This window comes from Hypomesus nipponensis, chromosome 13, assembly GCF_054491055.1.
Source record: "Hypomesus nipponensis isolate SF chromosome 13, ASM5449105v1, whole genome shotgun sequence".
NCBI lineage: Eukaryota > Metazoa > Chordata > Actinopteri > Osmeriformes > Osmeridae > Hypomesus > Hypomesus nipponensis.
In genome coordinates, this window is record NC_140373.1 from 17,914,714 (window position 1) to 17,938,884 (window position 24,171).

The 24,171-nt window shown below is 44.6% G+C and overlaps 1 protein-coding gene across 1 annotated transcript in view; it reads right to left on the reverse strand.

Moving 5' to 3' along the window:
* Window positions 1–7,832: 7,832 nt before the first annotated feature.
* LOC146260502 (glutamate receptor ionotropic, NMDA 2C-like) overlaps window positions 7,833–24,171 on the reverse strand; it is a 40,957-nt gene continuing 24,618 nt past the window's right edge. Inside the window, 9 exon segments of the mRNA XM_084670564.1 lie at window positions 7,833–9,173; window positions 9,176–10,132; window positions 11,692–11,924; window positions 12,777–12,964; window positions 13,109–13,269; window positions 15,099–15,328; window positions 15,957–16,082; window positions 22,007–22,160; window positions 22,612–22,780. Coding sequence (XP_084526690.1) covers window positions 8,535–9,173; window positions 9,176–10,132; window positions 11,692–11,924; window positions 12,777–12,964; window positions 13,109–13,269; window positions 15,099–15,328; window positions 15,957–16,082; window positions 22,007–22,160; window positions 22,612–22,780 — 2,857 coding nt within the window. The 3' untranslated portion in view covers window positions 7,833–8,534.

The window sequence follows — 24,171 nt, forward strand, 5'->3', positions numbered from 1 at the left end:
GTTTCTCTGATTGGAAAGGAGATTTTCACTGGCTGCTTCCATCATACTGATTTCCTCTGGGGTTAGAACTAACCTGGACTCATCTTGGGGTGTACTCTGGGTGTGTCCTATCACCCTGCTGATGCTGAGGCGAATCAGAGCTGCACCAATATAAGGTTTTAGCTGTTGTTATGCTCGGATTCACATTATGAGGCCATTGTTATTGTTTTTGCAGAACCCACACAGGGTCAACATATCTAATTTAGCTCTAATAACTGTGAGACTGTACGTGTGGACTCCCCAGGTCCGGCAGGATGAGAAGAAGAAGCAGCTCATTTGGACAGGCGAGAGAGGAGCTGGAGAGAGAGGAGCTGGAGAGAGGAGCTGGAGAGAGAGGAGCTGGAGAGAGAGGAGCTGGAGAGAGGAGCTGGAGAGAGGAGCTGGAGAGAGAGGAGCTGGAGAGAGGAGCTGGAGAGAGAGGAGCTGGAGAGAGAGGAGCTGGAGAGAGAGGAGCTGGAGAGAGAGGAGCTGGAGAGAGAGGAGCTGGAGAGAGGAGCTGGAGAGAGAGGAGCTGGAGAGAGAGGAGCTGGAGAGAGAGGAGCTGGAGAGAGGAGCTGGAGAGAGGAGCTGGAGAGAGGAGCTGGAGAGAGGAGCTGGAGAGAGAGGAGCTGGAGAGAGTGGAGCTGGAGAGAGAGGAGCTGGAGAGAGAGGAGCTGGAGAGAGAGGAGCTGGAGAGAGGAGCTGGAGAGAGAGGAGCTGGAGAGAGGAGCTGGAGAGAGAGGAGCTGGAGAGAGAGGAGCTGGAGAGAGGAGTTTCAGAGAGAGAGGAGCTGGAGAGAGGACTTTCAGAGAGAGAGGAGCTGGAGAGAGAAGTTTCAGAGAGAGGTTAGAGAGAAAGGAGTTGGAGAGAAAGGAGTTGGAGAGAGAGGAGAGACTGTCTGGCTGTTACGTGATACTGTAAGTCGGATTTGATTGGCTACTCAGTTGGGGAGCCATATTGGGGGGTGAGACTGGTTAATTAGAGGGCTATGGGCTTGGCTCTATCAGGCTACTGACTACAGCTTTATAGGTGAGAGTGTCTTATTGTCAGGCTGTGCCCCGGTGGTAAAGCTGGCCTTGGCCCTTGTCTGTGTGTTTGTGTGTGTGTGTACATTCAGGCACATGGACAATATGTGTGTGTCTGTGTGTGTGTCCATGCATGTACGTGTGCCCATGCGTGTGTGTGTGTGAATCTGTGTGTGTTTGTGTCAGTGTGTGTGTGCATGTATGTCAATCTGTGTGCTGTTTATGTCTATGCATGGGTGTGTCCATGCGTGTTTGAGTCTGTGTGTGTGTGTCCGTGTGTGTGTGCCGGCCCTGTGACAGGGAGGTGTGGGCTTTGTTAATTTGCTGAGCTGATCAGTGCCAGATCCCCTCAGGTGCTCCTTGTCACCTTGGAAGGACAAGGAGACAAGTGACAGTGTGTGTGTGTATTAGAGGCTCTAACACAACACAATCCTCATATCTACTCTGTTGTTTCCATGAGGTTTGGAGGCGTTCCGTGAGCAGAGCTGCTGTGGTGTTCTGCGTCCCTGACAGCACTCATGATGTATGGCCCGTGGCCGCGCCGAGGTATGGAGCCCACAAAACGCAGAAGCACGGCTCAAATTGGTCCTGAAACTCATTCAGAAACTGGTGAGCCACAGAATTGAATCCCTTGGCCTAATATGTGATCGGTGACAGTCTGAGAGAGATTAAATATCTTAGGTTGCTGTTGGTTGTGTGTCTGGAAAATATCAGATCAGAGTCAGCAGAACGTCATAATCCTTCGAAACATCTACATTCCGTGGGATTCACAAAGGTAAAAATGGTCATTTTGCATGAAGTATTAGATAAAATGGCATCTGAAATGAGAAGACAAATTCAAAACTCCATTTACCACCACAAGCAGTGTAGTTTCACAAGTTGTGTTGATCTGTCTCATTATGTAAAATACTTTCTTAGGCTGCGTTCACACTTGACTCCTTTTTTCTGAAAAAAGCGCTGCCTTCAGCGCCTTTTGAGTGCCTTTTGAGCGTCTTTTGAGGGCCTTTGAGCGCCTTTTGAACGCCTTTTCAGAAAAGCGCTTGGTGACATCAAGCGCCTTTTTCTAACGAGAATTTTGTAACCTGAACGGGAATCATATAGTCTAGCGATACATTATTATCCGTTATTTTCCGTTGGTTACTTATCGACAGCTAGCTACTATGGCCAATAAAATGCCGTTACTTGCTTTAGCTTTGGCGTTTGAGGAGCCGTAGCCCTAGCCATAGCCTGATAACTTAGGTAGGATACTCGGGAAGGTACACTCGTACCTACTCTCCACGTCCTGATTGGTCAGCTGTCAAAAAGGCGCTTGACGTCACCCAGCTTTTTTCTGAAAAGTTGAGAAAATTGAACTCAAAAAGGCGTAGGGCTCAGCGCTTTTTTGGAAGTTTTTAAAAGGCAGCCGCTTTAAAAAAAGGTGTCTGCCTTTTTCGTTTGCCCATAGGGTTGCATGTAAAAAGGCGCTGAACAGCGCTTTTTTCTAAAAAAAAGAAGTCAAGTGTGAACGTGGCCTTAGTTAGTTTGATGTAGCCTGAAAACCAGAACTCTAAACTTTGCAAAGTCTGAGAAGTAAGTTCTTAATTCTTAGTTCTTACTTGAAGTTTCATGTGTGCAGCATGCTGGTCTCCCCAACTATGGTTGGACCCTTTTGATCCTAATATACACAGAAACCAGATTCAGATCTAAGTCTTGAAATCTTCACAAATGGAATAATGAACTCATTCTCATTCCTGCTGTTGGGACAATTGAGAGACAGTCTGGAGGTTGCCAAGGTAATTAGCGTTCCCACAGGCAGATCCAATCAGGAAAGACATGGATTGGATTCTCAGGGTTCTTTCAACAATTCGTTTGGTGGTGTTTTGGAATGTTTCTGCTTGCACACCTGCAATCACAGCCCCCCTTCTGTGATGCAGTGGTTGTTTTTTTATCTTGTATTATTTCTTGTCTTTATCTTTACTTGATTAAAAAAAGTAATATTCCGTCCGATTCACTTTGTGACAAGGAAGGTTTATATCAGTTAAAAATAAACGACAGACTCATTTACTTGTATCCCCACCTTTGTGTGCTCCTGAGCTACCTGCATTCAGCAAAGTCTAATCCTCTCCATCTCTCCTCCTTCCCCTTCATATCTCCATATCCTTTCCTCCCACCTGCTCTCTCCTTCCATCCTAGAATATCTGAGGAGCTCATCTAGCTCCCTCCTACTCACCCATCTCCTACATCTTCCCTCTCTCAAACCTCACTCCACCTCTCTGTTCTCATCCTTCCTCCGTCAATCACCCCCCGTACCCCCCCATTCCCCTCTCATCTTTGTCTCAAGGTGACTCTGAGCGTCTGGAGCCGTTTTACGACATGGGCCGCAATTTATTCACAGCCAGGAGTGTGATGAGACTGGACTATGCACCTCAGATGACAATTGTGTGTCTGTGTTGTGTGTGAAAGGGTATAGATGTAACCTGAGAGGTTCACTGTGTTCCAGGTTATACAAATTTGAGCATGATGATTGATAAAATGTATAAACAATTATATTTAAGGTGTGACACGTTTAGTGTGACAGAGGTGTGTGTTTGTATGTGCGTGACTATATCGCTCTGCATGATTGACATGCCTGCTTCCTGGGTGGTCCTGACTAGTTTAATGACTATTTAACCCTGATTGGGACACAGGCACTCTAAACAAGTCTTATCCCTTTCTCTCCCTCCATGTTTCCCCTCTTTCCTTGTTCCGTCCATTTGGCCCTCTCCTTCATCATCCCATATTCTACTCCTATCTTTACACCCTAATGTGCTCCTGGGCTGTTATGTGACCCGTGTCTGCGTGTGCGCGTGTGTGTATGTGTGCATGTATGTACTTGTTTGTGTGTGTGTATGCATGTGTGTACGTGTGTGTGATTGTGTGTGTTTGTAACTGGTCCCAGGTGCTCCATTGATGTATTCATATGCACCAGTCCTATCATTCATCATCCTGCTAGACAGCTCTGCCACTTCATCAATCTCCCACCTCCCCATACACGCCAAACACACACACATTGATACTATATACACTAACAAATTTGTTTTTTTTCACACCATTTTTTGTAAAGAGAAAGTATTGAGACTAAAGTAGGAAAATGACTCAGGCCCTCGTATGTAAATTTGCAAACGTAGCGTTATCAGTGTCATGGCCAACCCACCGATAGCGTACACTGTGATACTTTAGTTTACGTCGTATTTACCAAACCTGCAGTTCATCGGGTAAGCAGCACCTTTCTCTGCCCACTATAGCGTAAATTGCGAGCAATTAAACGCACAATTGAATGGACCTCCTTCTCTCTTTCTATCGTGGATCAGCCACCAAAGTCAAAACAGCGAAAACAAAGATTTAGTGATAACGAAATTGATGTGCTTATTCATGAGGTAACAGCAAATTTAAATATTATACAACTTTGACGAAAGATTCCGTTGATCTATTTTTGTTGGATGATAACGAAACCATTGATTCTACTCTTCTTCAAACTGACAAAAGTAAAGCCCAATTTATACTTAGGTTGCAGACACTTTTGAAAAGGTCGCCGACAGAAATGGCGTCAGGGTCGTCACTTTTAACCGTCGCTTGAAAGTGTCGCCTACCAGGAGAAATTTCTACTGGTGCTGATGTCGTCACATAGTGTCGCGCAAGTGTGATTGGATAGTTAGACGGCACGCGTGTTGACTGCATTGTTTTGAATTTTTAGTGAACGCTCAACAGCTGTTTAAGATGGAAGCAATATAGCAGAGATTGGCAGAGCAAGTTAGAACATATCCACACCTTTATAATGCCTCTCAAAATTAGCTACAGCCATTTTCTCCGATCGATCACCTAGGGTAAAGCATAAACAATGTAACCATAGCTACGAATGTAACAGTAAAATGATTCAGTTTACGTCACGCAAACCTTGAGCACAGGCGACTGTTTCCCGAAGTACAGTATAAATGCAGCAGCCTGAGCGACACTTTTTTTTTTCTTCGTCTGCGACCATTTCAAAAGTGTCGGCGACATAAGTATAAACTAGGCTTAACGATTGTGCGATTTGCAATAGTTCTTACTTGTGACATATTGTTATGTTGTGATCTAAATTGTTGATGTTTGATTTTAGTTTACAAATGATTTATTAACCTAACCCGCAGACTGCCTGTCGCGGAAACTGAAAATGGCAAATTGCGCTTTTTGTGTCATGCACATGCATTCACGGGAGGGTCAAGGGGGAAGTGGGAGTTTCCCATAAAGAGATGGGAGGGGATGCGTTAAGTGCGCCTAATTATGTATTCCGCGGTATGTACAAAAACCGCCTGCGAAAGCACACCTCTATTTTGCGATGAAAATTTTACACTTTATACAAGCAGGCGTAAACCAGGATGCGCATATGCCTCCTGGTGAAATCACACTTTTTGAATTGAGTGAACACAAAATCATTAAGTGTTACAGATTAAGCAGTCATGCAATATTACAGTTACTGGAAGAAATCAAAGATTACATCAAATCTCCGACTCAGCATTCACATTCCATTCCAGCAGTTGTTAAACTCCTCGCTACATTACAAATATTGGCTTCAGGATCATTTCAAACAGTCATGCTGTTTCGACTTTGGTGGCTGATCCATGATAGAAAGAGAGGAGGCCCTTTCAATTGTGCGTTTAAATGCTTGCAATTTGCGGTATAGTGGGCGGAGACAGGCGCTGATTACCCGATGACTTGCATGTTTTGTAAATACGACGTAAACTGAAGTATCACAGCGTGGGCAATCTTTGGTTGGGCATTGTGCTAATAACGCTACATTTGCGAATGTACGTTCATGAGGCCCTCTGTCTCTCTCTCCCTTCCCCTCCCCACGCGCTCTACACAGCCATTGTGTAGCTCGCTCTCATTAGAATCTAGGCCTACTGTACTAACCCATAACTTATCTGGTATTTGTTCATTAAAATTAAATTTTCTTAAATAAATAATTGTGTATTGTCATGGCTGACCGGTGAGGGAGTTGGACTATGAATCAGAAGGTTGTTAGTTCGATACCCGGCCGTGCCAAATGACATTGTGTCCTTGGGCAAGGCACTTCACCTTACTTGTCTCGGGGAGAATGTCCCTGTACTTCCTGTAAGTCGCTCTGGACAAGAGCGTCTGCTAAATGACTAAATGACTAAATGTGTATAATACTCGTGTATCTTTCACATTATCTCATCTGCTCTACTTTCATATAATTCACTACTTAAGATTAGACTGATTATTACGAAGGCAATTGTTCAATAAGGTTTCCTCAGTCCCTTTAAAACACATCCTGAGGTGGGGTCCTGTCAACTAAATACTTTATTATAGATTAAGTATTTCTTATCTTAAACGTGTAAACCCCGCTACATTTGCATAATTTCTTCCTTCAAACATTTCTTTCCGTCAACACATGTTGTACTCCCATCTCTCCACTCTGTTCTACCCAGCTAGTGTCCTACTTCATGATCATAAACATTCCCCCACCAGCCAAGTTTACAGGCTTGGTTCTGTTGGATAGATGGGTGAAAAAGAGAGAGAGGAGAGAGACACACACCAACTTATATTCGTCCAAAAGGCTCTTTAATTGGTCCAAGTGATTAATTACAGAGTGGAAGAACCAGGTAATACAGATACTAGAATAGCTTTCAATTACCTCCTTTAAAATCCAATCATTAAACAGGGAGGGCGGGGGGACGGAGGGAGGGAAAGGAAAAGAAGAGTAGAGAGAGAGAGATATTGATGAAGATAGAGGAAAGGAAGATCTAGAAATAATAGAGAATCAGAAGTAGACCTACTGTATAGTATATAGACAGAAACACCAAACGAGAGCTTGTGGCTCGACATCTCTGTCAGTTAGAAAAGAGGAAGCAGAGGCAGAAGAGAATACAAATATCACTCTGGAATAGATAAATATACTATAACACAGAAATCAACATCAAATGACACATCTAATCGATATATTCTCCATATATAGTATTTAGAATACATAGAAATATATTGTGAAGCCCTATATGACAATGTGCTGCTGTTCATGTATGACCACCTCCCTCACCAGGTCAGCCTCTACTGTAGGTAACCTGTCAGCCTCTACAGTAGGTAACCTGTCAGCCTCTACAGTAGGTAACCTGTCAGCCTCTACTGTAGGTAACCTGTCAGCCTCTACTGTAGGTAACCTGTCAGCCTCTTCTGTAGATAACCTGTCAGCCTCTACTGTAGGTAACCTGTCAGCCTCTACTGTAGGTAACCTGTCAGTCTCTACTGTAAGTAACCTGTCAGCCTCTACTGTAGGTAACCTGTCAGTCTCTACTGTAAGTAACCCGTCAGCCTCTACAGTAGGTAACCCGTCAGCCTCTACTGTAGGTAACCTGTCGGCCTCTACTGTAGGTAACTTGTCGGCCTCTACTGTAGGTAACCTCTCAGCCTCTACTGTAGGTAACCTGTCAGCCTCTACTGTAGGTAACTTGTCGGCCTCTACAGTAGGTAACCTGCCAGCCTCTACTGTAGGTAGCCTGGCAGTCTCTACTGTAGATAACCTGTCAGCCTCTACTGTAGGTAACTTGCCAGCCTCTACTGTAGGTAACCTGCCAGTCTCTACTGTAGATAACCTGCCAGCCTCTACTGTAGGTAACTTGTCGGCCTCTACTGTAGGTAACCCGTCAGCCTCTAGTGTAGGTAACCTGTCAGCCTCTACTGTAGGTAACCTGTCAGTCTCTACTGTAAGTAACCTGGGGGAGAACGTTTCAGTCAATCAGCTTTCCAAAGACACACACACCCCACAACTAGAACTGCTTTATTGCACTAAACAATATATCAATATATGACTCTATTCAAGTCCCAAGCTGTGAACTATCACAGTAGCTGCCCACATACACACACACTCTAACTCACACCCACTCTAACTCACACACACTCTAACTCACACACACTCTAACTCACACACACACACACACACACACACACACACACACACACACACACACACACACACACACACACACACACAAACACACACACAGGTTCAGACTGGAGAGGGGCTGCTCAGACAGCCCTCGTCTACAAACCAGACTTCTAAGATGTCTGTCTGGCATCATGACCATTGGAACATCACCATATTGCCATCGGATTGACTAGTAAATCTTGTGCACTTCATTGATAGAAAATACATGAACAAGTTTTTGTGTAAGCAGCAACAACACAATCTACTCTACAATCTTTTCACAAGTCCACTCCAGACTGAGGAAGTGTCCCACCGCGGGCTGGTCCTGCTGTCTCTCAGAATTCAGCCTGGGCTCCTGGTCTGGGCCCTTTGGTAGCAGACATCTCAGCGAGGTGACTGTGTGCGCAGTTATAAGGTGGAGTCAACAAACAGATCATCGCCCTCGATAAAGTCTTGTGTTTCCAGTGCCCCCCCCTCCCAAACACCCCCTTCCCAGAAGCCGTGATGTGTCATACATAAATAAGAGGTGTAGTGGTTGAGATGTTTTCCTTTAGTTAAACCTCAGACTCCAGACTGGAGACTCTGCCCCAAGACCTGAGCAGACAAGGACTGTCCTGGGGCCTCCCGGTCACCCCCTGCCCTGGCTGGGCCTCCAGTCCTGGCCTTGAGCCCTGGTAAACTCCATAGGCTCCATATAGGCTGTCCTGGTACAGCAGCCCTCGCTGGCCCCCACAGTGCCCACCTGCACATGCCAGCAGCTGGCACACCGGGCTGGAGCTGGGCTGGCCAGCGGGGGCCTGAGTGTGTGGCTGCAGGTCCAGGGGGCTGTGGTAGAGGGGTAGGCCAGGGTAGGAGCTCAAGTAGTGGGCGTACTGTCTGCTGAGCAGGCTGGTTGCTCTCTGGACCACCCCTAGGCCCTGTCCTGCCCCACCCCCCTGCCGTACTGCCTCCCCATAGGTGGGGAGGTGGGTGGAGTGGGAGTAGCGTAGCCTCTGAGCCTTGCGGCCCCGTCCGTTGCCCCGCCTCTGGTCCTGTCTTAAATGCAGGTAGGCGTGGTCTCGTGGGTAAAACAGGTTGTTGTGGTTGTGGGCGGGGCTATAGGTTTTCGTGGGTGTGGTTTGAGCCAGCATGCAAGGGAAAAGATCTGGTAGGGTGGAAGGTGATTGGCTTGAGGGGGACAGGGGGGAGGGGTCTCATGGTGCTGGTGGATGCGCTCGCTGCCCCAGGTAGCTCTCAGGAAGGAGGCCCGGCGGTGGAGCCTGCGTCTGCCAGCCAGCACCAAGTCCTCCATGGGCCAGGAGCTACAGCTCTCTCCCCCAGGACAGAGCACCTCTCCTGGGTAGATGAGGTCAGCACTGGGACCCGGGCTGTGGTTCTCAAAGAGGTGGTTGGCTCTGAGCTCGGCCAGACACACAGTGGACTTGGGGGATTTTTCCTTGTCCCGGTGCTTTTTCCTCTCCCTGCCCGGCTCCTCGGACTGGAAGCTTCTGGACCTCCGCTTCCTCCTGGAGGGCCCGTCTTGGAGAGGCAGGTGCTGGGGGGAGAGGGAGGAGGCATAGATGTCAGGCAGCTGCAGCTCACTGTAGGGCACGAAGGAGGAGCTTGGTGGGGGCTGGGCGTCCGCGTACAGCCTCCCTGTTGTCTGGTAGAGGTGGGGCTTGGGGTGGGGCGGGGGGTCTGGGGAGGCCAGGTGTGGGCTGCTGAGGCTGGACATGGGGAGCGTCCGGTTGTACAGGAAGGAGCTGGAGCGGGCAGGGAGGGTGTAGCGCAGGGGCGTGGGCCTGGCCAGCCCCCTCTGCTGCTTCAGGGAGGTCACGGTCGTTAGCGGCTGGGGGCTGGAGTAGGGCAAAGTCAGTGAATGCTGGGGGATGGGGGAAGGGTCCTCTGTGACGTAAGCAAACCCCCCTGGCACGGTCTCCGTGGTGACCTGGGGAACACGGAGGGGAATGCTGCTGCCGTGGCGACTCCAGTGTTCTATGGCCTTGGTGGCGTTGTCCAGTGAGTTCTCTACATTAGCTGTGGAGACCAGGTCCTTGGCAGTCCGAAGCATCTTTAGCATGTTAGCCTGGGCATAGTTGGCGGTGAGGTCGGGGTTGGGCAGGTTAGAAGAGTGACCTGGATCCTCCACTCCATTGAAACAACTGTAGACACCCTGAGAATGAAGGAGAGACCATCTTTCAGTTTAAACAATGAACCTTGCTGAATGTGTTGCTTTTAGGGCTATGAATACAATTCAAAAGTTACATTACAACTGAAGAAAACACATTCCTCACCTAAAAGCATGTTTTACTGTGTGTGCTCTAGCTAAACACAAACATCCCAGACAGAGAGACACAGAGGAAACGTTCTCTAACTCGTCAGACAAACAGAACTGGGTCCCCCGACTGTGTCACTCACGGATGGCTGAAAACCTGACAAAGCTAAATTTAATTTGGCCCATGGGGCCAACCATAAGGATTAATTATCAGATTGTCATTTAACTGCTAATCTGATAAGCAAGGCACAATGGTGTAATTACACAGGCTGAAGCAGGAGGATGGTAGGTGGGTAAATTGTGTTGTTGACTCTATATCCACTTCATTGGCCATGCAGGCAGTCTCTCCCCCCTCCTCTCTCCAACCACACACACCGCAAACAAATTGGGTGTTGATTTACGCTAATGTTGGACTGGAATTAGAATCTTCGCTCACACTCATTAAATGGCTGCTTTTTGCAGATTTTAATTCAGTCATCTAAATGATGTACTGGATAAACATCGATAGCTGTCTGTGCTTTTTAATTGGATGCATTTCGAAGTCAGACCTATAATTTAGGAATACAATGTAAATGACAAACAGTATCTTATTATTTTTATAATTATAAGAATATGATTGCATTTGCATTTACATAGACTTTCTAAGAATAAGATATTTTTTCATTTAACACTGTATTACTTGTTACAATCATAATTACTTGCAACACATTAAATAAATAAATAATGCAAATTATGAAGTTATTTAATGGATCATTATAACATATTATTTGAAGCCTGCTTGTACTACAATAAGTTTAACAGTGTCACTGGACTAGACATCATGCTAGGATATCAGGTTTAACTGTGTCACTACACCAGACATCATGCTAGGATATCAGGTTTAACTGTGTCACTAGACTAGACATCATGCTAGGATATCAGGTTTAACTGTGTCACTACACCAGACATCATGCTAGGATATCAGGTTTAACTGAGGACAGGCCGTCACTGGCAGGTTAACACGCAAGACAGAAACATCTTTTTATCTAACATCGTCTGATGGTATGGGTGACATACCAGTTTGATCACAGATATTATTTTGATCACAGATATACAGTTTGAAACCAAATCTATTCCGCTACTAAGATAGATAGACTAGAGGACATTTTCACCCTGGACCTCTCTTCCTGTGCAGAGTTTGAAAGACCTCTTTAGAAAGACCTCTCAGTGTGTTCATAAACCTTTTCTATCTTTCCACCTCCTTTGTCATGGTGACAAAAGAGACGAGAGGTTCAGATACTGTGTTAACATCAGTGTTATGTTTCTAAACCCTGACCATGTGTTTAATGTTGTGACCAATGACTGGGACCACAACAAACAAACGGAAAAGGAAAGATTGTGATGACAATGGCTACCAGCCAGCAAATGAAAACAATCACCCACTCAATCAATGAACCAATCAAGCTCTGTCAGCTCACCCTGCTGATAGCCAGTAGGACGTCTAGTTTGGGGGACTTGTGGAGGGAGTGTCGTAGTTTCCAGTAGAGCAGGTGCTCCCAGGAGAACACCAGCAGGCTGAGGCCCATGGCCACCAGCAGCATGTAGAACACTCCTGCCATGTTGTCGATGTCCAGCTTGCTGCTCATCACCTCGTTCTTCTCATTCTGACAGATCCCAGACAACCACACCGTCTCCAGGCGCTGTGTGTCTCCTGGGGGAGGGACAGGGGAGGGAGAGAGAGAGAGGGGAGAGAGAGAGAGAGAGAGAGAGAGAGAGAGAGAGAGAGAGAGAGAGAGAGAGAGAGAGAGAGAGAAAGAAGGAAAGGGGGAGGAGAGGAGGAGGAGAGACGAGATGCTGGGTGTGACAGACACAGGGCTTTGGACTCACATTCAGGTGGTCAAGTAGTTGTTATGAAAGTGTGTGTATTCCTTTCCTGCTGGGTCCTAGAGGAGGTGCAGCTGGCCTGGTGGACCTGACCTGCTGTGACAGGACTCCTCAGGGAGTCTGGCCATCACACATGAATCTAGCATAATACATCTGATTCAACCTTTATTTATACACGTTGTTCTCATTGAGAAAAATCTGATTTTGTGATACAAATTTTCATACAAATACATCATACATAGAGAAACACAAAATATCATTAGTAAAACAGCTGTGTCCTAAAGGCAGTGACATTCTTCTATGGTAGTAACATCGGTCAGCTGTTTAAATTCTACCAATGTCACCAGATCCTCCAGCTCTGTAGGTCACACAAGTAGATGATCTGACAATTTAAATTTATATTCAATAACTCATAAAAAATGATGTATTTAAACAATGAGTAACGGTGCAGACATTTAGATCAAAAGGATATTCACTTGATCCACATTGACTGTGCAATACGAGTGTGTGTGTGCATGTGTGTGTTTGAGTGTTCTCATATTCCTACCTGCTAACTACCTCCTGCTGGACTAGAGGATATTAACTATTCTGTAAGCTCCCTCCCCTGGTACTGCTGTCTACTATCTGGATCCAGTCCAGCTCATGGTGTGTGTGAGTATGTTAGTGTGTCTCAGCCCACCATCTCCTAGGAACTGCAGCAGGGCCAAATCTATGGGCCGTTTCCAGCGTGAGTCCTTCTGGAGTGCAATGCCGTAACCGGTGGTAGCGAAGACCTTTCCACTGCCTATGGTGACCAGCTTACAGCCCTCGTCCTTCCCAGCCATGTAGTTCAACACTGCTGCGTCATAGATGAAGGCATCCAGCTTCCTGGATGACAGAGGGAGGGGAGGTTTGACATGACAGCAACAACTTCAACTCAGCCCTGTCTGGGGTGTGGTGGTATCATGGAAGCTGATTGGGATTCAAGAAGTGTTACAGTGAATGTGGTGTTTAGTGTGGCCAGGTGTGTACCCTGTTTTAAGGCTGTTGAGGGCCTCCTCCACCCCCTTCTGGTTGTACTTGACCATGTGTGTGTGCATGTCTGGGTAGTTACTGCGGATATTCCTCTCTGTGCTCCCGTTAGGCACCGTTCCAAACCGGAACGGAGGATAATGTTCCTGCGGCTTCTGGAACTGGAACATTCAACAAAGAAGATCCCATGAATTAGACACTTTCAAACTAATGTAACTAAACTGCTTTAATCCATTCAGTTTAATTTAACCGAATGGCAATCAACTCAGTTCAATTTGATTCCATTTGCTTTTGGTTGTGAATGTCAAGCCATTTTTAACAATCATGTACCTTTCAATTATGTCAATGTAGTTGAAGTCATGACCACATGAAACAGTCCATAGTCATGTACATGTAGAGAGCTGAGAAGGAAATCTTTAAAGAGAAGCACTGAATCTTGAAAATCAATTTAACTGTAAATAAATGCAAATGTTTCTTGCTTCCAGTATTGACCTTTAAAGCCCATCAGGATGAACATGGGTGAGTGGGTGTTTAGAGCACATGTCCACACACGCAGTTCATCACAGAAATGATCCATGTTTTTAAACAAATCGAATCGTAAAGAATCCTATTGGACCCAAGGTTGTGTTTCTGCTTGAAGGAGGGTGTTTTTAGCCAACATATCAATAGATTTCCAGTTCAGTTCCTGTTGGCTCAGAAAGCCCTGAGTCGGAGTTGATACAGTTCTGACACTAATCCAGCCATTCTGGTTTGGAGGGTTTGGAAATCCTTGCCTAAGTTATGTTCAAGGTCAGCGAATAATGAGATGCTTGTTTTGTAAGGTATTTCAGTGAGTGTGGAGAGAATGTGTTCAAAAAACAAAATACCTAATGTACATGTTATATGTATGACAACCCCACCGTCAAGGTTATGGTTAGGGCTGGGGCTAGGAGGCAGGAAGATTAAAAGTACATTTCCAATATAACAACAAAGCAATCACACAGAGCACTCTTACTTCCTACTTGAGTGTATTTTAAACAGTCAGTGAGTTTGGCCATGTTTGTAATGGACTAAAAAGTTGAGAAAAGCTTTTGTAACCTTGCAGACAGCTGGATTTGTGAGATCACGACCACATGAGAATCCATCCTGCCAAGCTCTTCTCTGGTTCAAACCAGTCAGCGTCCTCTAAGAATCTACTGGCATCTACGGGCGACGTTGAAGTTAACCCGTGATAGACGGTGATAGACAGATGGTTCATCCAATCACACCACAAGTATTTTTTTTTAAGTGCCTGCCTTTTCACAAACGTTTTCCAAGGACGACTTCCCAGATATATGTGTAAGAAACCATATGGCGAGTTAGGTCAAAACCTTTGGGTCCATATGGATGATTAAGACCAGTCAGAGCACAGATATTTCCAAACTGTTTCCCAGCAGCCTATCAGTGTGATCTGTATTCAGTACTTCACATCACATATGCAAAGATCTTCTGGCAAGAGTGCAAACAAAACCCCGGGAAAACAGAAGCACAAAGCTTTCACTTCTCACTGCTGCTCACACTCAAATCACTTTTTTAATTAAAGCCAAATTAATGAGTAATGGAAAGGCAATTGGACAATCACATTGCAGTTTTCTGCATGCTTCTGAATGGTTGCACAAAAGGAATACATCTTATTTTAGTGAGCTGGTCTGTGGTCCATTGCAAAGCTACTTGTTTCAGTCACAAAACACAGAGAATTTGATTGGTTGCATCATAGTTACATCGTTAATGCTAATGATTGTGGAAGCTAGTTGTTGTTTTGTTATGTTCTATATCTTAATATGATGACTGACACTCAAGGAACATGGGGGAGAGCAGGAGAAAACAAAACACAAGGCTCAAAAAGGGCACAGTTGCCATCTACACAATTATCTGAAAATTAACATTGCATAACTAGTTGTGTGTATTCCAGTTTCAAGCTACCTCAACATCTAGGCACTCATGAATATATAGTTCACACTGGATTTCTTACCTTCTTGTCAGAGAGTCCTGACACTGTGTCTATGTACTGTTCCTGGATCATGAAGGCGGCAAGGTTGGCGGTGTAGGAAGCCAGGAAGATGACAGCGAAGAAGGCCCAGACCAGCACCATGATCTTACTGGTGGTGCCCTTGGGGTTCTCTATGGGCACAGAGTTGTTGAACACGATGCCCCACAGTAGCCATACCGACTTGCCAATGGTGAAGGTGGGGCCATCAGGAGCTGGGAGGGGAGGAGGTTCACAATAACCTGAAATACTGTAGTGGCTCAGCACATGAAACCTAAGATTAAATATTCTGCTAAACATAACAAGTTATCTCTCTTTCTTTAGCCTATTATTAGTTATTATTCTCCCAATTGTAAAAGCTGTTCGTCAACAAAAACTTCTGTCAGCTTTACAGCTTGTGGCCTGTTTCTGCTTCTTTTTGTGGTGTGCTATATCAGAGAGCCATCAATCACAATCTGATCTGACTAGCTACTGGCGCTACAGTAATTAAAACTGGGGAAGTGACCTTTCAGACACGGAGATGTGGCTTGCTCGTGCTGCATGGCATGCTGGGATTGATTAGCTTCATCTGCTGGAAATTGTTCTGGAACTCTTTGATTGTCACAGGAGCAGTGGTAACATTGGAGCCAAAACATATTTCATTCTGACCTTCTGAGAGTTTATTCAAGAACTCCTACAAGCGAAAAGTAAATGTCTGTGGACATGACCTTGTGTTAGTGAGAGGACATCAGCCAGGGTGTGTAGAATAGAGGGTTCACTCTCACCACCAGCTAGACAGCCTGGAGCACCAAAGTAAGCCACCTCTACCAGGCCAGACAGAAAGCAGACAGGTGCAAGACTCACCTTTGGCACTGACCAGACTACGGTTGTAGCCCACGGGACTGCAGTACTCAAACACGAACACAGTCACAGCCACGACGGTCAGACACATAACGAACATCATGACCCAGACTGCAGGGCTGTAGGGCTCTGCAAGGAACATGACGTAACAGGGGATGGAGTTAAGCCAGCTCTGATATACTCAGGCACATAATACATCATTTGAGAAACAAAGGTTATTCTTAAACTGTGCCTGATCAATTGTAGTTGGTATTCTGGTAAGAAAGTAAGGTAACACTTAAGATCCAAGTGTTTTTTAACCTTATATGTTAATAGTAGTACTAAGGCTACGACTAAGGCCGAATACCAATACTGTTACCCCTTACCCCTAGTCCTTAATTTTGCACGTTCACGTGACAGTAAGTGGTGTCTCTTTTTGATACTCTTTTTGATTTTTTCTTTTTGATTGAGGGGTAGGGCTAAGACATACACCCCTTCAAGACAGAAAGAATGAAAGTTGTACTTGAACCATTTGGAGTACATGCATGATTGTGGTCTCTTTTGAAAGGTGACACTCTGAAGTTCTTTACCCTGTTGTCAGGACCCCTGTCAGTCCTACTGGTGTTGAGTAATAAAAGCTTGAACACAAGGAAATTGAAAGTTTCTATTTCCGCCTAGATTTTGTTTTGAAAACAGAGGACTGAAGAGGCCCAGAAATGGTAGATATTAGCTGGAAGACAGAATTGGACCACAGTTTGAAGCCTTACCCAATTCAAGTCAAAAGTCAAACATAATCCCACAATATATTCATATTTGACACATGTTTTTATAAGAGTACATCCAGGCGTTTTCTAAAAGGGCCTTTTGGAGACTCCAAAATGACCCTTTGTAACCAAGGTCAAATACTTCAGATAAAAAGTAGGGCTGTCAAAGTTTGCGTTAGTTTAACGTGACGGCTCGGTTGACAAAACGAAGGCTGTGTGTACTGATTGTCAGGCTGAGTTTCAATATCACCGGAGTACTTCCAGCCTAAACTATCGCATGCAAGCAAAGCACACAGCTAGCAGCTGCGGTAGCGGTAGCATCAGCAGCAGCAGGGTTCGCTCCGGTAATATATGGCAATATAACACTCGCAAAAGAAGCGAGCAGCTGACTGGGTTCAACAAGATAGAAACTGTGTTCAATATTAAGGTCAATCTGTGGTTTCTTAAGTATATTAAGTATGTTTGAGTGAGATTTGAATATTATGGAGCAGGATATCATAGTAGGCTACCTATGGGCTAACACGTCTTAAATGTATTTTATATTCCAGAATAAGTCAAATTTTGTGGATGTTTATTATACAGCAGTATAGTTTGTGAGTGAATAAAACTCCCTCACAATTTAAGTTGTGTTCCATCTGAACTTGGACATTATCATCCAGTTAGGCCTATCTGAAGTTAAGTACACCCTTTTAATGTTATTTCCACTAAAACATAATTTATTGGGGTAACATTTTAACAGATTAAATATAATTAATAATTTTGCGATTAATTGCAATTAATCATATGAAAATGCGATAAATCACGATTCAATATTTTAATCGCTTGACAGCCCAAATAAAAAGGTATTATTTTTCATAATTGTTATCTCTAATGAAAGGTGGTACTTAGAACTATCATATAATATAGCTAAATCCCCCATTAGTATTGCCGAAACACAAAAACTGAAGCATGAACACTTTGGAGTGCTTTATCTGATTTAGCAGGATTGACGCACAAAAAACCCTACTTGTGTCATCCATATGGTGCCTGGGATTTTATTTTGAAGGGTCCACAGATACCAAGCATGTTGGGTATTAGCATTTGCAACATTTTCTTAGCTACAAGGCTAATAAGCTCATTTCAGAGCCAGTCAAAGCCAGTTTGATAAATGTGTTTAGAACGAGTGTGTGTGTGGGGGGGGCTTTAGAGGGCTGTCAACAGGGCATGGAAGCCCCTATTGAGTCAAACAAGGTGTCAATCGAAAGGGCAGAGTGTAGCGGCCATCTTGACACCCTGCAATCGTAAATATTCGAATAATCTCTTTCCATGAGCGATAGTGTGTGAGAGAGTGCAAACATGTAATAGGCGAAAGCAGACTGAAGCAACAACATTGTGGCTATGTGTGGATATAATTAATTGTTTTGGAAGAACTACTCAACATGGTTAGATAGTTTGGACCGTTGGGAATGTAACCAGACCATGTTTTTTGGGATCTTTTGCATACCTACCACGCTGAACCTTTTAGGGCGAGTAGAGTCGCTTTTGCTTTGTTTACATATTTGTGACTGGATAAAGACGTTCGTTAAACTTGCTGTTGCGTCTTGATCTTGAAATGGATTACAGCAATGCAAGCACGAGAATCGTAGCTTTCCAATGATGTACAGCATTTGTAGCAGTCTAAAAATATATTTTTTTGTATTGAGTGCACAGTAACTGTCGGTACTGGCACGCGGGCCTCTCAGGAACGGCCACAGGTTAAAACCAAGTGTTTTCGGAAGCTTACTTGAAACCAAGGGGTATGTGAATACTGCGCAACCTGCAACAATGGCTTCCAGATCAGCCAGAGACTCCCATAAATGTAACATTTTAAGCTTAAATAATTGATTAAAAAATTACGACAGTCTTGTTTTGTGTTCTACACAATCAGTCCTGTACATATATATTTGCAACCACGTTTTTTAAAAACCCTAATTTGCTACGTTAACGTTACATTGCTGATTTGCCCAACAGTCCCGCATTTTTCTGATTAGCCTTGAATGGACTCCATGCATGTCGACAGTTTTAACTAAACTCCATCAGCGAATTATGTTTGATATCAGTGCATAACACTACTTGCTTTGGAGACATTGACGTAACCGTAACCAAGTGGTGTCTCATTTCATAGGGCTAGCCCTTACCTCTCTCAATACAATTAAACGACATGGCAGTTCCAATGTACAATACTATGTAGTTACATAGTAGTAATGCAATCTTAATGTAAAGTGTTGTTACATTTGAGAGTTGACATGCTTAACTCTGTCTGTTAGCATGTTTAGGAGGGGAATCCAATATACATTTTTTGTGAATGGTTCTGGATGAGTGATTTAAACCAGCATGTCTGCAAATCCCCCCCAAAATAATATAATATTTGCAAAGGACAATTTTGAAAGAGGACATTTTACCCATCTGTTCCTCAAAATTGTCCTTGTCAACCTTTTATTTAAAAAGGAGAGGAAAAGGTGCAGTGGTCAATTTTCTTTCCAGAGTTGTATATCTCTAATCTGTCAACTTGAACAATAGATAAATAGTAATATATATATATATATATATATATATATATATATATATATATATTACTATTAGTGCTGTCAAACGATAAAAATATCGGGATTATTCGCATAGTTAACTCACAATTAATTGCAATTAATTGCACATTTTAATCTATTCTAAATGTCCATTTATTTATTTTTGTCCTATAATTTTTTCTCATTTTGATGCTCTTATCAACATGGAAAAGTGAATCGGATTGCTTAGTGCAAATGTTTTTTTTAAATTGAAAACAACGTTGCAATCGCCTTTGACGAGGGGGCAGAGAATTCGCATCAGCTGCGTGCTTGGCCAGCAAGTGGTATTTCAGACTGGACTTGCTGCGATGACAGCTCAGTTCACAACAACAAAACACACAGATCACTATGGTCTTGTCAATGGAACCATTTGGCAACTTTTTAAAAGTAAATGTTCCATTCAGAATTTTGTTGGCATCCATTTCGCCGTCTTGCCATCCACTCAAAACATAATGTTAGCCTACTACTCTTTAGCGGCTCGCAAGCACAAACAAGTGTGTGCTGCGTGCCTGCTGTTTTGTTTCTGGTCTAGCTAGATCCGGTGTGGTGTTGTAGTTTTTCTAACGTCAGTAGTTGCTGCAACAGCATGTGATAAAAACAACAAAGTTTGCTTGGCCAAAAGGAACGTTAATCGCGTGATAAAAAAAATTACGCAGTTAAAATCGGTTTGCGTTAACGCCGTTAATAACGCGTTAAACTGACAGCATTAGTGCTGTCAAACGATTAAAATATTTAATCGCGATTAATCGCATTAATGTCATAGTTAACTCGCGATTAATCTCAATTAATCACACATTTTTATCTATTCTAAATGTCCCTTGATTTCTTCTTGTCCCATAATTTTTTTTCATTTTAATGCCCTTATCAACATGGAAAAGTGGATCGGATTGCTTGGTGCAAATGTTTTTTTTAATTAAAAACAACATTGCAATCGCTTGGCTTTGATGAGGGTAAATTCGCATCAGCTGTATGCTTGGCCATCAAGTGGTATTTCAGACTCGACGTGCTGCAATGATAGCTCAGTTCACAACAACAAAACACACAGATAATTTTGGTCTTGTCAATGGAACCGTTTGGCATCTTAAAAAGTAACCTTTCCATTCAGAATCTTATTGGCATCCAGTTTGACGTCTTGCGCTCGCCATCCACTCAAAACATAATGTTAGCCTACTACTCAAGCCGACTCGCAATAGCCCAAACAAGTCTGTGTGGTCGGCCTGTTGTTTTGTTTCTGGTCTAGCTAGATAGGGAGTCAGATGGCTGAGCGGTTAGGGAATAGGGCTAGTAATCAGAAGGTTGCTGGTTTGATTCCCAGCGGTGAAAAAATGACGTTGCGTCTATGAGAAAGTCACTTCACCATACTGGCCTCGGGGTAGGTCCCTGTACTTACTGTAAGTCGCTCTGGATAAGAGCGTCGGCTAAATGCATAAATGTAAATGTTTAACTGACAGAACTAATTCATATTATTTGTTTTCTTTTTTTTCCCACCCCTAAGGATTCCTTAATATTTGGACCACATAGACAACGTCAGTGTCAAAAGATTTGTTGCTTGTATTGGGATTTAAGTTCTGTTGCATGGTTTAGGCTTGAATTATGTTTTTGTGGCAAAAAGTGCCTTGTGTGCACCAGGGGACCTCAGTGCTAGCCTTAAGTCACAACATCAGAACATATTAGCAACGACGCATAGATACGCCGTTCTTTTCGTGAGCAAATAGTTATTTAGCACTAGCATTGCTTCCTGCATATACCTACAGCTGGCAGCTGTGCTCTGTTTTGCTCCTAGATTCAGACCTAACCCCTGAAAATTGTAGAGCTAGGTAACTACTGACTTTTGCTGCGTGGGAATCGCAGGAGCTGTAGGTCATGTAGCGAGGCCCCACTAAGAGTGAATATAGCACTCGAGCCCAGACTCTTAGGAGACAGTAAGAGAGGAAAACATGTACGAATAGGGACTTACATATGAGTAACGACTTGTTCACCTGTTATACGTTCTAATGTATCAGTGCACTGACCATTGAGACCCGTTAAGGAATCAATTCTGTGCATTCTATATCTGTACTGTCCAGCTACTGTTTTTTAGCATGAGTCTTCACTCATGCTATCATATTCATATTATCATGAACTGATTGTGTGATCCGGGCAGCTCGACTAATAAACCCAAAGTCAACTCCTTTCCATTGTCGTGCCTACTTCCAACCTCCTCTCTGACAGAGAATTTAACCAATCACAGTCGAAGCACTTACAAAAAATACAGGGTGTTGATATTCACAGCCTGGAAACATACCCACCTGCAACCGATGCAAGCCCACCCCGCAATCCCCACAAATTGCACCCTCTCTAGTTTTTCTTGAACTTGCTGTCAGGTTTTTGTGTTTTCTCATTCAATTGAGTTGTTCAAAATGTTGTTCTGACAGGGGATTTAGTTGTTATCTGTCTACCCTGGGATGAAACTTTAATCAGAACTTTCCTGGAGCGTCTCTGGACCACAGAGACAGAGCTGCTTAGTAAAGTAGGCCACAAGACTGGAGAGGCCCAGGGAGGCTCGCTCTCCTCGGAGTCTGCAGGGAGGTCTGTATGGCTGAGAGGCTGGGCCCCTGCAGGTAGACGCCAGCCTAGCGCACACCTGAAACCTGAAACCCGACCCTCCCAAGGGAGAGGCTCACCTGATCTCAGAGCCACGGATGGGGGACATGTGAGGACAAAGAAAGACAGAAGGAGGTTTTCGTACCAAGAAAGGCAGAAGGGGACACTGTGCCGTTGCTACGGGCGACCATCACGCTGATGCCAGTCTCCACAAAGGGCACAGAAAAGTCAATGATCTCAGAGCGCTCTTCGTTGATGGTGAGAGAGCCGATGGCCATGTCCGCCCGCCTGTAAAACACCTGATGAGGCAAGACGGACGGAGAAAACAGAAATGGAGGATTATGAAGAGGAAGGCAGGAAAATTGCCATTTTCATTTCCCTCTCTAGCACATCTAAGAACATGAGGAGATACTTGTAACACCTTATGTTTTTCCAATTTTACTGCAGTCTGTCTTTGTGTGGCAGATTTTGGGAACATTTGCTTCTGAATAGACACACACAAACACACACACACTTGCAAGCACACCCACACCCACAGAGAAGAGCCTCTGGGCTGGACTGCAGGCAGACAGAGTTAGTCTCCAGAGGAGAACCTGCACTGGGCCCTGTGGACGCAGCTGTGTTTCATGTGTGTCTGTGTTAGTGTGAGCTTCCACAATGTGTGCAGGCATGTCCCACATACTGCTACAGTAATCTAGTCAGAGCCCGGAACCTGCTGCCCTGTTTTGCTGCTGCCACCGTGCTCCTCACCTCTCCTATCATGCCGTTCCAGGTTCCCCTGACCATCTTGCCGTGCTTGCCGTTGGTGACCAGGTAGAGGTCGTAGGAGAACTTGATGGTCTTGGAGAGCTTCTTCAGGGTGTCGATGCAGAAGCCTTTACAGCAGAGCTTAGTGTAGGGTTCAGAGTGACCCACGATACTGTAGGGAGGGACAAATACACACACACACACACACTTTACAGCAGAGCTTAGTGTAGGGTTCAGAGTGACCCACGATACTGTAGGGAGGGACAAACACACACACACACACACACTTTACAGCAGAGCTTAGTGTAGGGTTCAGAGTGACCCACGATACTGTAGGGAGGGACAAACACACACACACACACACACTATCATAGTTCTGTGTCTGCAACCAATGCTAGATTGTTTTGAAGAACAGGCATCGCCAGGATGCCTGAGGACGTAGTTCCTGTGCAGCGTTAGGTGGAACAGCACGGGCCGTTGGTTAGGAACAGGAAAGAACAGCTACAGAAACAATGTGTGGGGATCCACCCCACTGACTGAGGAGGTGTAGGGCCACAACACAGTCAACAGGCATGAGGAGAGAGATACAGTGATTGTGAAACAGGAAGAGCAGAGAGAGATGTAGAAGGTGGGGTGGAGCTTGAAAGAAAAGAGAAATGGCTACTGACAAGAGATAGACTAGCTCTGAAGGAGACAGACAGGCAGTAGAAAACGAGGAAGGAAACAATTCTGGAGAGAAAGAAAGAGACAGAGAGAGGGAGAGAAAGAGAGAGAAAAAGGAGAGACGGAGAGAGAGATACAAAGAGCGACAGAGAGAGGGAGAGAGAGAGACGGTTATATTGTTGAGAGTGAAAACGAGTCCCATCCTCCCTCGTCTCACCAGCTGTGAGATTGTGTGGAGGGTTAAGAGCTTTCAGTCATCTGTGAGGGACTGAGCATACACACATGCATAGAAGCACACACGCATACACTGCCATTTAGTAGCAACACCAGTCAGTTGACGGAAAGTGTTTTTCTGCAATTCATTACAGCATGCAAAGAGACACAATGTAACCACCATGGCAACATCATAGACACTTCATAGACAAGGCACCAAGAGGAGAACACACACACATGCTTGCACCCCTGAGGGTTCGCAGCGACTGTGACACCACATGTTCCTCCAAACATCCAAGAAGCAGAGCAGCATGGAGGGACAGGTCCTGAGGGAGTCACGGATGAGGAGAGACAGAGTCACTCTGGAGCGAGAACAACGCCAGCTAACGACAGGAAACATCAACAAGCCAACAAGTCAAAGGTTTTGGATTGGATTGTTTTTAGGGGAAAATTATCACACAATATTCTGTTGAAAATGACCCCGTAGAAATAATGGAAGTAGTAATGATGTCTGCTGAGCAATCAGCCCATCTGGCCCACCCCGGTCCTTTTCCCAGTCAGCCAGTGGGTGCTGCTAGGAATGAGTCCTGCCTGGTGCTCCAGTCTCTGGCTTCAGAGGTCTTCCCATGTCCACAGAGCAGTTTAAACGAGCAGGGCAAAAATTGTTCCATTACGCTAAACATCTGC